This window comes from Staurois parvus, unplaced genomic scaffold, assembly GCF_062004578.1.
Source record: "Staurois parvus isolate SC_StPar_1 unplaced genomic scaffold, SC_StPar_1.0 ptg000389l, whole genome shotgun sequence".
Classification (NCBI taxonomy): Eukaryota; Metazoa; Chordata; class Amphibia; order Anura; family Ranidae; genus Staurois; species Staurois parvus.
Window position 1 is genome coordinate 2,287,501 of NW_028318185.1, and position 13,596 is coordinate 2,301,096.

The window sequence follows — 13,596 nt, forward strand, 5'->3', positions numbered from 1 at the left end:
AGCAAACATCTTGTAGAGTTGGCATGTAAAAAGGTGAAATATCATATTTTACTTTAAACTCTTGGCCCTGGTGCTTCCCGCCCCTTTAAGAGCTTCAGAAGCCGGGAGGCGGGGTGGGGTTTTAGGGTCATTTGACTGCCGTAATTCGCCGTCACGGCTGTCACATGATCGGAAAAGGTCCTGGCCAAAAGGAGAGATTGGGACCTTTCCGGGAGTCATGGACACATGTGCTGGGAGCGCGCAGGGCACGCGCTATCAGCACATATTTAATTCTAATTGCACGCAAATATGTGGCCGCACAGCGTCAAGGCCCAGACGCCGAGAGGCCACATATTTGCGTGCGATCAGCGTCAAGGGGTTAAGGTGAACATAGAATGAAAGACTGAAAATATTTGAACAATGCGAATGGAAGAGTTAATCTACCAACAGCATGTTTTTACGAAATGGATAGCCATCATGGCGGTCACATGATCGGAAAAGGTCCTGGCCGAAAGGGGAGATCGGGACCTTTCCGGGAGTCGCAGACACATGTGCTGGGAGCGCACAGGTAAACATTGAATGAAAGACTGAAAATATTTGACCAATTCGGATGGAAGAATTAATCTACCAACAGCATGTTTATGCAAAATGGATATCCGTCATGGCGGTCACATGTTTGAAAAAGGTCCCGATTGAAAGGGGAGATCGGGACCTTTCCAGGAGTCGCAGACACATGTGCTGGGAGCATGCAGGGCGTGCGCTCTCAGCACATATGTAATTTCTAATTGCACGCAAATATGCAGCAGCTCGGTATCAAGGTCCAGACACCGAAAGGACGCATATTTGCATGCGATTGGCGTCGAGGGGTTAAGGTAAACATTGAATGAAAGACTGAAAATATTTGATCAATTCGGACAGAAGAGTTAAACTACCAACAGCATGTTCTTACAAAGTGGATAGCCGTCATGGCGGTCACATGTTTGAAAAAGGTCCCGATCGAAAGGGGAGATCGGGACCTTTCCGAGAGTCGCGGACACATGTGCTGGGAGCACACAGGGCGTGCGCTCTCAGCACATATGTAATTTCTAATTGCACGCAAATATGCAACAGCTCGGTATCAAGGTCCAGACACCGAGAGGACGCATATTTGCATCCTGGGAGCGCGCAGGTAAACATTGAAAGACTGAAAATATTTGATCAATTTGGATGGAAGAGTTAAACTACTGTGACAGTGTGGCAATCTGTCACCCAGGATTCTCAACAAGGCAGGTTGAGGGGCTCCACGGTAAGTGTTTGATATGGAGGAAAGTGGCTTTTCACTTTCCTCCTTTGTTTGTAAGGTCTGTTTTGGGATCTGGAGCCTGGAGATTTCAAAGAGATCTGGGAGGGATGAAATCTCCAATCCTGGGACCAGGTTTTGGGAATGGCCAGGAGACTGATTGCACAGGTGTGTGCAGGCCTTTTCAGAGAGTCAGGACCAGGGTTCTGGGCTCCACCCCGGCAGATAGGAGTCAGGAGGGCTCCACCTTGAAGACAGGAGTCAGGAGGGCTCCACCAAGGAGAGGTGGAAGCCAAAAGCAGCAAGGAGCTGCTTGGGAGTAGCTGTGTGCTAGTGGCTAGCTGTGTGCGAGAGCCTTTTTTGAAAGAGTCTGTAGGAGTCAGATGTAAGCCTGAAGAGGAAGGCCAGTGGAAGATTGTGTATATCTGAGAGAGCCAGGAGGCTGAATTTTGTTTATATATGATGGTGGATACCCCTGCGTGGGAAGCTTTGTGGAACATTTTTCTTTAAATAAAAGTGGGCTAAAAAGGCCTTAAAAAAGAAAGCGAGTTGCTGTGTGCGTTTAACCAAGCTCTACCATTTGAAGCGAGTTCCCACACTACCAACAGCATGTTCTTACGAAATGGATAGCCAAGAAATGACCTTGCCAAACACTTAGCCATCGGCAAACACTCTAAAAACACTCCCTATATCATGGGAACTTGCAGCCAGCTATCAAAGAGTGGCAATTTGTAGTCCACCTTGAGATGTGTGGTCCTTCAACTGGTAGGGGAGGGAAGGAGGGAGGAATAAGAATGCCTACTCCTGTTATTACAGAATGTCTGGTTAGCATGTTCCATTGTACCATTGTTCAGTCTTACAGTAACCCGTTCTGCCTTTTAAACAGTACATGAGAACTTGTAAGACATGATGAAAGCAGTCAGCCATGGAGAGGAAATGAAGTGGCTTCATTACTAGGGCTACTGTAGCATGTTAGTGAGAAGACTAATGCCTATTACATCTAAATGATTTCCGAAGGTTACGGCATTATGCGAACACCGTAACATTAGACCGCCGGAAGCCCATACCTATGCGATACCTAAGACCTTGGCGTAACCGAGCAGAAAAACTTGTAGCCTTCAGATGAGGATGAGTTTGTTAAGTTAAAGTTCTAAATTTTCAATATGTCAACAGAAAAAAAAATTCTTAATTTGGTCATTGTTGGCCATAATATTTTTTTTAAAATTTATTTCAGGTACTTATATAGCGCCGTCAATTTTACGCAGCGCTTTACACATATATATTGTACATTCACATCAGTCCCTAACCCTCAAGGGGTGTACAATCTAAGGTCCCGAACTCACATTCATACATACACATACTAGGGATAATTTAGACAGGATCCAATTAACCTACCAGCATGTCTTTGGAGTGTGGTAGGAAACCGGAGTACCCGCAGGAAACCCACGCAGGCACAGAGAGAACATGAAAACTCCAAGCAGGTGGTGCTATGGTTGGGATTCGAACCAACGACCCTAGTATTGCCAGGCAGAAGTGCTAACCATTTAGCCACTGTGCTGCCCATTACAATGACAAGCATGAAACGTCTTTATGGTCTAAACCAGGAGGTGCTCAACCTTTTGAACAGCGAGGGCCACTTACGTGATTTGGTAACTGGTCGTGGGCCACAATGAAATGAAATAGTTCAGAATATCAAATGTTTAATTTGGAGTAGCATAATGAACATTTTCCATCGGGCAGCCGCTCAACGCCGGTGGGAGGGAGAGGAGGAGGAGCCAGCATTTAGCAGTTGCAGGAGGAAAATGGAGAGGGTCGATTCCTGTAGATGCCACCCCCGCTGCCCCTCCTGTCCAAGTGTAAAACAGAAGAGAATGTGACAGGGAGGCCACACAGGCGCTTTAAATAGACTTCTATTATATCTTGCAGGTGTGGTGCACTTTCTGAAAATGCACCAAAACTCCTGCGTTGAGGAGTTTTGGTGCGCTTTCAGAAAGCGCACCGAACCTACAGGATGTAATAGAAGTCTATGGCTCAGTGCAGCTAACTTGCAGGAAAGTTGCAGGTGCACCCACAGATCAGTGTAACCCCTATATACAGTAAATATATAAAAGAAAAACTTTAAAAACACAATATGGCCAGATTGATTTCAGGCGCATATATAACTATAAGGAAACAGAAACAAAACCTCCTGCACTCAGGGACCCAGATCAAGGGTGGGTGGGTAGATAGACCACTTATGGAAGTTGGTCCATCAATGGATCAAAGGTTGTGCAGCTCTTAACAAGGCTGGGGAAGCCTGACCAAGACTGCAAAAGTGAAACAAAAAAGAAAGCGCACCAACCTTGCGCCTTGTCCAGGGGCGGACTGACCATTTGGAAACTCGGGCACTTCCCGAGGGCCCAGCGTCAGTAGGGTGCCCCATGAGATGCCCCTGGTACCTTTTTCATAGGCTTTTTTGAGTTTGGGCAAGGACACAGGGGCCCCATGACCCCTATTTCCCGGGGGCCCCATGAGTTGTCAGTCCGCCCCTGGCCTTATCTCAATACAAAACTGTGATTTTATTATAATGAGATATATACTCACAAACAAAAGCAGTAAAACAAGAAATCTCCAGAAATCTCAAAGAACTGGAAGACTTTTGTAAGGAAGAATGGGCAGATACCTCAAACAAGAATTGAAAGACTCTTGGCTGGCTACAAAAAGCGTTTACAAGCTGTGATACTTGCCAAAGGGGGCAGTACAAGATATTAACTCTGCAGGGTGCCCAAACTTTTGCAGACGCCATTTTTTTTGTTTTCTGTTATTTTGAAAGTGTAAATGATGGAAATAAAATCTAACTTTTGTTGACATATTATAAGAATGTCTAATCTGTAATTTGATGCCTTTTGGAGATTTTTCCATCTTACCTTGGCTTCTTTATGCACATTAATACAAATTTTTAGCTGGGGTGCCCAAACTTTCGATCCCCACTGTAGGTGCGTATATGCCCATGGGCAGTGCATGTGTTGTTTAACCACTTGCCTACAGGGCACTTATACCCCCTTCCTGTCCAGGCCAATTTTCAGCTTTCAGTGCTGTCACACTTTGAATGACAATTGCGCGGTCATGCAACACTGTACCAATATGAAAGTTTTATCATTTTTATCACGCAAATAGAGCTTGGTGTTTTATTTTTTGCGCTAAGCAAAAAAATTTTTAAAAAAAGTTTTTCTTTGTTTCTGTTATACAATTTTGCAAACAGGTAATTCTTCTCCTTCACTGATGTGCGTTGATGAGGCTGCACTGATAGGCACTAATAGGCGGCACTAATGAGGTGGCACGGATAGGCAGCACTGGTAGGCGGCACTGATAGTCAGCACTGATGATGCTGCACTGATATGCAACAATGGTGGGTGGCACTGCTGGGCACTGATTGGTGGTACTGCTCTGCAGCACTGATGGGTGGCTCCAAGGAGGGGCACTGCTGGGCACTGGTGGCACTGCTGGTCACAGGTTGGTGGCACTACTAGGCACTGCTGGGCACAGGTGGGTGGCACTGACGGGCACTTGTGGGCAGCACTGCTGGGCACAGGTGGGTGCCCTGATGATCGGTGCCGGTCTGTCCTCTGACAATTGCCGATTATCGGCAGTACTTGCCTCACACTGTGACAGCGTGAGGAAAGTGCAGCCGATAACCAGCAACTGCATTTACCCGGTGATCTGCTGTGTCATTGGACACAGTGATCATGGAGATTGCCGGGTGCGCGCCCCTGGGGGTGCACGGGAGAGCGTGTTCTTGGAGGACGTCAAATGACGCCCTCCCAGAACTGAACAATTGCACTGTAGCCATCATTCGGCTATAGTGCGGTTGGCAAGTGCTTAATACACTGACCTTATTTTCCTCTTCCAGCTTCTGCTGGGATCACCCTCCTGGCTTCTAGAAAGGTCCCAGGCGAAGTGCACTTGGTATCACTCTTCCAGTGCTACAGAGGAAGCCTTGGTTTATGTGACTCCTTCTTTCTCTGTGGCCTCCTGCTTCCTCCGCTGCCAGCGCCGGCTCAATGCACCCTGATGCTCTGGGATGGCAGGTTGGCAAGCCAAGATCTCAATAAATGCATGCATTTCCCCGGTTTGAGGTCGAAGTCCACATCAAAGGAATCTGAGGGCCACAGGTTGAGCACCCCTGGTCTAAACCCTTGGTGCCTAACCTGCGGCCCTTTGGCATTTTTTTGTGCAGCCCACGGGGCCCCTGCAGACACTAATCTGTGTTTCCCTATTGCCCTGTTATAGCAATGATATCTAGCAGTCTCACGTAATATTTGACCAGTCTGATTGTCTCCTGAAGCATGCCCCCAATCCCCAACAACTCCTATAGTGTGTACACAGTCTCTGACAGTCTCCTACAGCCTGTCCACAGTCTCTGACCATCTCTGATATCATGTCTAGAATCTTTGACTATATCCTGTTGTGTCTGCTGTCTCTAACAAAGAATATTCACTGAGTTTAACCCTTTGGTCATGTCGGGGGCTGCACTTGAGGCCCGCCATACCCAAAAACGTCACCACCACTAATCTAAACCAGTGATTTTCTCAACTTCAAGGTCCTAAAGAATAACTGCAGACTTTTTTTTTTCTTTTTCACTTAGGAGTTAAAATGTGTTTTTTTCTATAGTCTCTGACTACATTGCAATCATTTTCCCTTCCTGTCCTTTTGACATCCATATAGGAAATATGGGTGTGGAAAACACAGACAGCCATAAAAAATACAGTCAGTTCTAACCCTTCCTCACTGTAATAAAAGTATATTTTTGTCTTTCTTCGTGCCCCCATTGGGGATATTTCTTATTTCTTTTTCTCACTTCTAAATTTTGCCAATGGGGACACAGAGGACAATAAAAGTTTACAGATGCCCTAACCACCTAAGAACAAAATTGTTTTGGCCTGGACAATAAATGTCTTCATTACACAGCAAATGGATCTAGGTGACTGCACACTGACAACCTGGTCTCAGAGGCAGTGGGTTGAATAACGCTGGTCATCAGACTGAGGACATCTAGTGGCAGAAGAAAAGTACTGTGGGGTAAATCCTTGGTTAGAAGCTGAATATTGCAGCAAAATCTGGTTTCCTTATTTTATCTTTTGATGGACCAATCATTTTTATCTTTTTTTTTTAGATGGCATTCAGCTTATAGTACATGTAAGTCTCAGCAATGAACTTATTTGCTCACTTCTGAGTTGTTAAATATACAATTGCAAGTATTTTAATATATCTGTTAAAAAAAGCTTTAAAAAAATGTTCATCCTGCCAGATATTTATTATTTATTTTTATTTCAGGTACTTATATAGTGCTGTCAATTTACGCAGCGCTTTACATATATATTCCTTGTGTGTCTGCACCAAGGCCAAACACTCCAGGGTATGAAACCATTTGATTAGGGCCATTTGGGTGATTTCTGTTATCGTTATGTTTTAAAAAGGAGCCAAACAACTATGTAATAAGAAATTACTTCATATTTATTTAATTTTTACAGGTACTTATATAGTGCCATCAATTTGTGTAGCTCTTTACATTTATATGTTGCACATTCACTTCAGTCCCTAACCCTCAAGGGGCATACAATCTAAGGTCTCTAACTCACATTAATACATAAAATATTTTTTTGTCCTTCAAGCAAACTTTGAATGCAATATGTCTGATGCATAAAATACTTTTTCACTAATTTAACATGGAGGCTTGTGTTACATAGACTGGCAGCTGGCTGGAATTTAGCTGTCATGGCGGTTGCTAAAACCAGTCTGATGGAGGAAATATTTAATTCTAAATTTTCTACGGTCCTTTACATAGTTAGTCTGGCTGAAAAAAGACAAAAGTCCATCCAGCTCAACCATTAAAAAAAAAAAGTTATAATCCTACACCCACAGTTGATCCAGAGGAAGGCAAAAAAACCCAGTAAAACACAATCCAATTTGCACCTGCAGGGAAAAAATTCCTTCCTGATCCCCCGAGAGGCAATCAGATATTCCCTGGATCAACTTTACCTATAAATGTTATATCCAGTTATATTCTGTGTATCTAAGAAATAATCCAGGACTTTTTTAAAGCAATCCACTGAACTGGCCAGATCCAACTCTTGACTGAGTCTATTCCACATTCTCACAGCTCTTACTGTGATGAAACCTTTCCGTGTTTGGAGATTAAATTTCCTTTCCTCCGGACATAAAGAGCGCCCCCTTGTCCTCTGTGATGACCTCAGGGTGAATAACTCTACACCGAGTTCAATATATGAACCACTGAAGTATTTATACATGGAGATCATATCCCCCCTTATGTATTATACATGGAGATCATATCCCCCCTTATGTATTATACATGGAGATCATATCCCCCCTTATGTATTATACATGGAGATCATATCCCCCCTTATGTATTATACATGGTGATCATATCCCCCCTTATGTATTATACATGGAGATCATATCCCCCCTTATGTATTATACATGGAGATCATATCCCCCTTTATGTATTATACATGGAGATCATATCCCCCCTTATGTATTATACATGGAGATCATATCCCCCCTTATGTATTATACATGGACATCATATCCCCCTTTATGTATTATACATGGAGATCATATCCCCCCTTATGTATTACACATGGAGATCATATCCCCCTTTATGTATTATACATGGAGATCATATCCCCCCCTTATGTATTATACATGGAGATCATATCCCCCCTTATGTATTATACATGGACATCATATCCCCCTTTATGTATTATACATGGAGATCATATCCCCCCTTATGTATTATACATGGTGATCATATCCCCCCTTATGTATTATACATGGAGATCATATCCCCCCTTATGTATTATACATGGAGATCATATCCCCCCTTATGTATTATACATGGAGATCATATCCCCCCTTATGTATTATACATGGAGATCATATCCCCCTTATGTATTATACATGGAGATCATATCCCCCCTTATGTATTATACATGGAGATCATATCCCCCCTTATGTATTATACATGGTCATCATATCCCCCCTTATGTATTATACATGGAGATCATATCCCCCCTTATGTATTATACATGGAGATCATATCCCCCCTTATGTATTATACATGGTCATCATATCCCCCCTCTTAATCTCCTCTTCTCAAATTTAGTTTACATGAAAGTTAAAATAAAGTTGTATATTGTGTTCCAAAAAACTGAAGTATCATTGTCTATAGGGTTGGATACTCACTGCGCCTTTGTGAATTCCTTTGAACTTTTTCACAGATGTATGTAGCATTTTTCAGGTACCAGGAATAGTACTGAACGCATTGCCTAGAGATTCAGCAAACAGCATACATTTTTATCTATGAACACACCACACATTTTATGTAAAAATAAATTTACATTTCAAGGTATAATTTACCAGCAGATACAGTTGTGCTCAAAAGTTTGCATCCCCTGGCAGAAATGGTGAAATGTTGGCATAAATATTGAAAATATGACTGATCATGCAAAAAAACTGTCTTTTATTTAAGGATAATGATCACATGAAGCCATTTATTATCACATAATTATTTGGCTCCTTTTTAAATCATAATAACAGAAATCTCCCAAATGGCCATGATCTAAAGTTTACATCCCCTGGAATGTTTGGCCTTGGTACAGACACACGAGGTGACACACACGGGTTAAAATGCCAATTAACCATTTCAATACCGTGCAATTTTACACCTTCCTGCCCAGGCCATTTTTCAGGTTTCAGCGCTCTCACACTTTGAATGACAATTGCGCGGTCATACAACACTGTACCCAAACTAAAATTTTATCATTTTCTTCACACAACTAGAGCTTTCTTTTGGTGGTATTTAATCACCGCTGGGGTTTTTATTTTTTGCTAAATTAACAAAAAAAGACCAAAAATTTTGAAAAAAAAACACATTTTTCTTTGTTTCTGTTTTAAAAGTTTACAAATAAATAATTGTTCTTCATAAATTTAGGCCGAGATGTATTCTGCTACATGTCTTTGGTGAAAATAACCCAAATTAGGATGTATTATTTAGTTTGTAGGAAAGTTATAGAGTTCACAAACTATGGTATAGATCTGAATATTGATCAATCCTGAAGTACTGACAGCCAATCTAATTTCTTGAGGTCCAAGAATGTCAGAATAGTACAGATATCCCCAAATGACCCCTTTTTGCAGAGTAGACAGTCCAACGTACTTCATAAGAGGCATGGTGAGTTTTTTGAAGTTGTATTTTTTTTGTCATAATTTTTCGGAAAATGAAAAAATTATTTTCACTATTTTTTTTTTTTTACATACTGTCACCAGTGCAGTACAGCGTCATCATATATCTGGCATGGCGGTGAACAGGGACACTGACTGGTGACAGTATGAAAAAAAAAAAAATATATATATATTTTTATTATATTTAATTTTTTATTACATTTTTTTTTATTTTTTTTAAGATTTTTTTTCATATTTTACTATGACCAAAGTAGTACAATGTTACCATAGTAACATTGTACTACTTTGGGGAAGTGATCAGTATTTTTTTTTTTTTTTTACACAATTTGCTTATAGCAAAGAATTACTTTGCTATAAGCAAGCATTTACCTGAATGAAATCGATTCATTCAGCTTTTTTTTTTTTTTTTTTTTTTTTTTTTGTGCTTAGCTGTGATTTGGTCACAGCTAATCACATGACATGTGCATGTGATTAGCTGTGACCATTCACAGCTAGGCACTAGTATACAATGGATGGCATCATGAATGAAGCCATCCATTGTATACAACTGTCATGTGACCTGCTGTGATTGGTTACAGCAGGTCACATGGTACCAGCAACGGGAGCCGGTACTCGGATCTGTCATCGGCCGTGTCCGAGGTGCACGGCCGGTGACAGATCGCACTGCTGCGCCGCTCTGCATTAGCGCAAACGGCGCATGTGCGGGAGCACGCCAAATGGCGTGCACCCGGAGTGCAGAGACACTTCTGAAGCCGCCAAACGGCCATTGGCCGGGCGGCTAATGGTTAAAGGTTAACTTCCCACATCTGTGTCTTTTTAAATTGAAATTATTGTCAGTGTATAAATAGCCAATGACTTTGCTAGCTCTCATATGGATGCACTGAGCAGGCTAGATACTGAGTCATGGGGAACAAAAAGAACTGTCAAAAGACACCTTGCGTAACAAGGTAATGGAAATTTATAAAGGTGGGAAAGGATATTAAAAAAGATATCCATAGCTTTGAGTATGACAGTCAGTACTGTTCAATTATATACTAAGAAGTGGGAAATTCACAGATCTATTACTACCAAGACAAGGTCAGGTAGACCAAGAAAGATTGCAGCCACAACTTCCAGAAGAATTGTTTGGGATATGAAGAAAAAAACAGGTAACCTTAGGAGAAATACAGGCTACTCTGGAAAAAGACAGTGTGGATTTTTTCAAGGAGCACAACATGATGATACTTGAAAAAAAATGACCTGCATGGTTGTCAGAAAGAAGCCTTTACTGTACCAAAGCCACAAAAAAGCCCATTGAGGTATCTCAAGGTGTTGTCAAGCATATTGTAACCAGGCTTTTTTGTGGCAACTTGACCATGCAGCTTATTTTTGTTCAAGTATCGTTGTATTGTGCTCCTTGTAACAACCACATCTTTTTCCAGAGCAGTCTGCATTTCTCCTGAGGTTACTTGTGGGTTTTTCTTTGTATCCAGAACAATTATTCTTGCAGTTGTGGCTTCAATCTTTCTTGGTTTACATGACCTTGGCTTGATATCAAGAGATCCCTTCTTAAGAAGTGGTTGAACATTACTGACTTGCATATTCAAGTCTTTGGATATCTTTTTATATCCTTTTCCATCTTTATAAAGTTCCATTACCTTGTTATGCAGGTCTTTTAACAGTTCTTTATTGCTCCAGATGGCTCAGTACCTAGCCTGCTCAGTTTATCCATGTGAGAGCTAACAAACTCATTGGCTATTTATGCACAAACACTATTTGCAATTTAAAAAGCCACAGATGTGGGAAATTAACCTTTGATTGCCATTTTAACCCGTGTGTGTCACCTTGTGTGTCTGCACCAAGGCCAAAAACTCCAGGGTATGAAAACATTTGATTAGGGCCATTTGAGTGATTTCTGTTTATGTTTTAAAAAGGAGCCAAACAACTATGTAATAAGAAATTACTTCATATTTATTTACTTTTTACAGGTACTTATATAGTGCCATCAATTTACGCAGCACTTTACATATATATTGTACATTCACATCAGTCCCTAACCCTCAAGGGGCGTACAATCTAAGGTCCCTAATTCACATTCATACACATATTAGGGCCAATTTAGACAGGAGCCAATTAGCCTACCAGAATGTCTTTGGAATGTGGGAGGGAACCCATGCAGGAATAGGGGGAACCACTCAAGGCAGGTGGTTCCATGGTTGGGATTTGAACCAATGACCCTAGTGTTTTCAGGCAGAAGTGCTAACCATTTAGCCACTGTACTGCCCTCATATGGAAAAAATTCCTAAATAAAAGACAGTTTTTTGGCATGATCAGACATATTTTCAATATCAATGACAAAATTTCACCATGTCTTCCAGGGTATGCAAACGTTCGAGCACAACTATGTAGAGTTGGCTTTAAATACCAAATCTAGGTAGGAGACAATATAAAACTCTTATGGTCATACACTATATAGACAAACTTTTGTGGACTGACCATCAGACTCATTCCTCCATAACATTCTTCCTGGACATCCCTCCATATTTTTGAGTTTAGGTATTTCCAGTGAAGAATACTCTTAGGCCCCTCTCACAAAGGGTGGAACTGTCAGTGGATCTGCTTGTCCATCGGGTAATCTGCCCGCTGATCCCCGCTGAGCACGTGGATGACAGGTCTGTGTCTGCTACGCCTATGCAGAGCGGACACAGACACAGTCTGCTGTCCTCTATGGGCTAAAAATGGACAGGTGGTCTGTTTCCATCTGACTTTCATCTGATCTGTTCCACCAGACGAATGGAGAACAGATCCCTATCTGACTGTTTTTAGCAGACAGGATCAGATCGGATGCAGGCGGGTGTAAATAAACTAATGTTCGTTTACACCCGCCGTTCCATAGAGAACAATGGAGTGTTTGATCGGGTCCGCTTAAAAAACAGACAAGTGGACCCAATTGGTCAACTCGTATGAAAAGGCCCTTAGTGCTATTGCATAAAAAGACATTTTAGACAACCAGACTTCTGGCAACACTAGGTTCTTTCTGTTCCAGCATGACTGTGCCTTTATGCCCATAGCTTACTCCAAAAAAAGCATGGTTTGATTAGTTTGGTATGGAGGAATGTCAGTTGGCTGCACAGAGTCCTGCTCTCAACCCTGTTGAACACCTTGGGGAAGAACTGAGATACCAACTGCACAAAGGGGGGGGGGGGGACTCCATAATAGAGTTTTGAAATTGAGGGCCTACTTCATAATAGAGTTTGGATACTGGATGTCCAACAAACCTATATGGGTGTGATGGTCAGGTGTCCACAACACCATATAGTATATGTACTGGAATGGTAAAGCATATATCCAAGCTCAGAATTACCTATTCAACCTGTTTTTGGTGTGGCTATAAAGTGTATATGTCAGCCTACACATATAGGTACTTAAGGCCAAAGTCTTCATTGGGTAGGTGTTGAGCATGCAGCAAATGTGGAATGAGCATATCAGGTTTCCAAAGAAGAGTCAGTCATTGATAATCATTAGATTACAAAGTTATGAAGATTTGTTGGTGTTTCTAAAAACGGTCAAAGGTATGTACAGGTAGCAACATTTGTTATACTTTTTCGTAACAGCAAAAGTTTTCTCAGATGAGTTGTTCATACCACTTTCTGGCTTAAAAAGAACCTGTCTGGATAGAATATGAAAGCTGCCATTTTGACCTAGTTTTAGAAGTGCAAGAACCTGTGGTGTCATTTTTTACTCTTTTTCCACTACTTGGTGAGAAGCTAATAGTCAAGTATTGGGACAATAGATATATACAGTATAGCATGAAGACACTGTCCAAGCAGGCAAAAGTGTTTACAATTTATACTTTGGTTTGATAGCAAAAATTAGAAACTCAATGTAGATAAGTACCTTCGCTTCTTGTGTCTTGAATATTGCTCTTGACTAACACAAAGACATTGCTGGAAAAATCGACAGAGCTCCATGACGCAAGAGTTTACTTTTGGAAAGACAGGTGCAGAAGAAGGGGTGCTCACGGCTAGCTTTGTCTGCTGACATCCTGGAAGAAACACAACTCACCAGAACCGGTACAAAGTTGGTGGTTTGAGCATCGGTGGAATTTAAAACAAGTC

The 13,596-nt window shown here is 41.7% G+C and overlaps 1 protein-coding gene across 1 annotated transcript in view; it reads right to left on the reverse strand.

Annotated features, from left to right (window-relative positions):
* Positions 1 to 13,596, reverse strand: part of HHLA1 (HHLA1 neighbor of OC90) — an 85,474-nt gene that overhangs the window by 3,234 nt on the left and 68,644 nt on the right. The window contains exons 12-13 of the mRNA XM_089685934.1: positions 13,376 to 13,523; positions 8,501 to 8,583 (exon numbers count right to left, since the gene is read on the reverse strand). Coding sequence (XP_089542060.1) covers positions 8,501 to 8,583; positions 13,376 to 13,523 — 231 coding nt within the window. The remainder of the gene's footprint in view (positions 1 to 8,500; positions 8,584 to 13,375; positions 13,524 to 13,596) is intronic.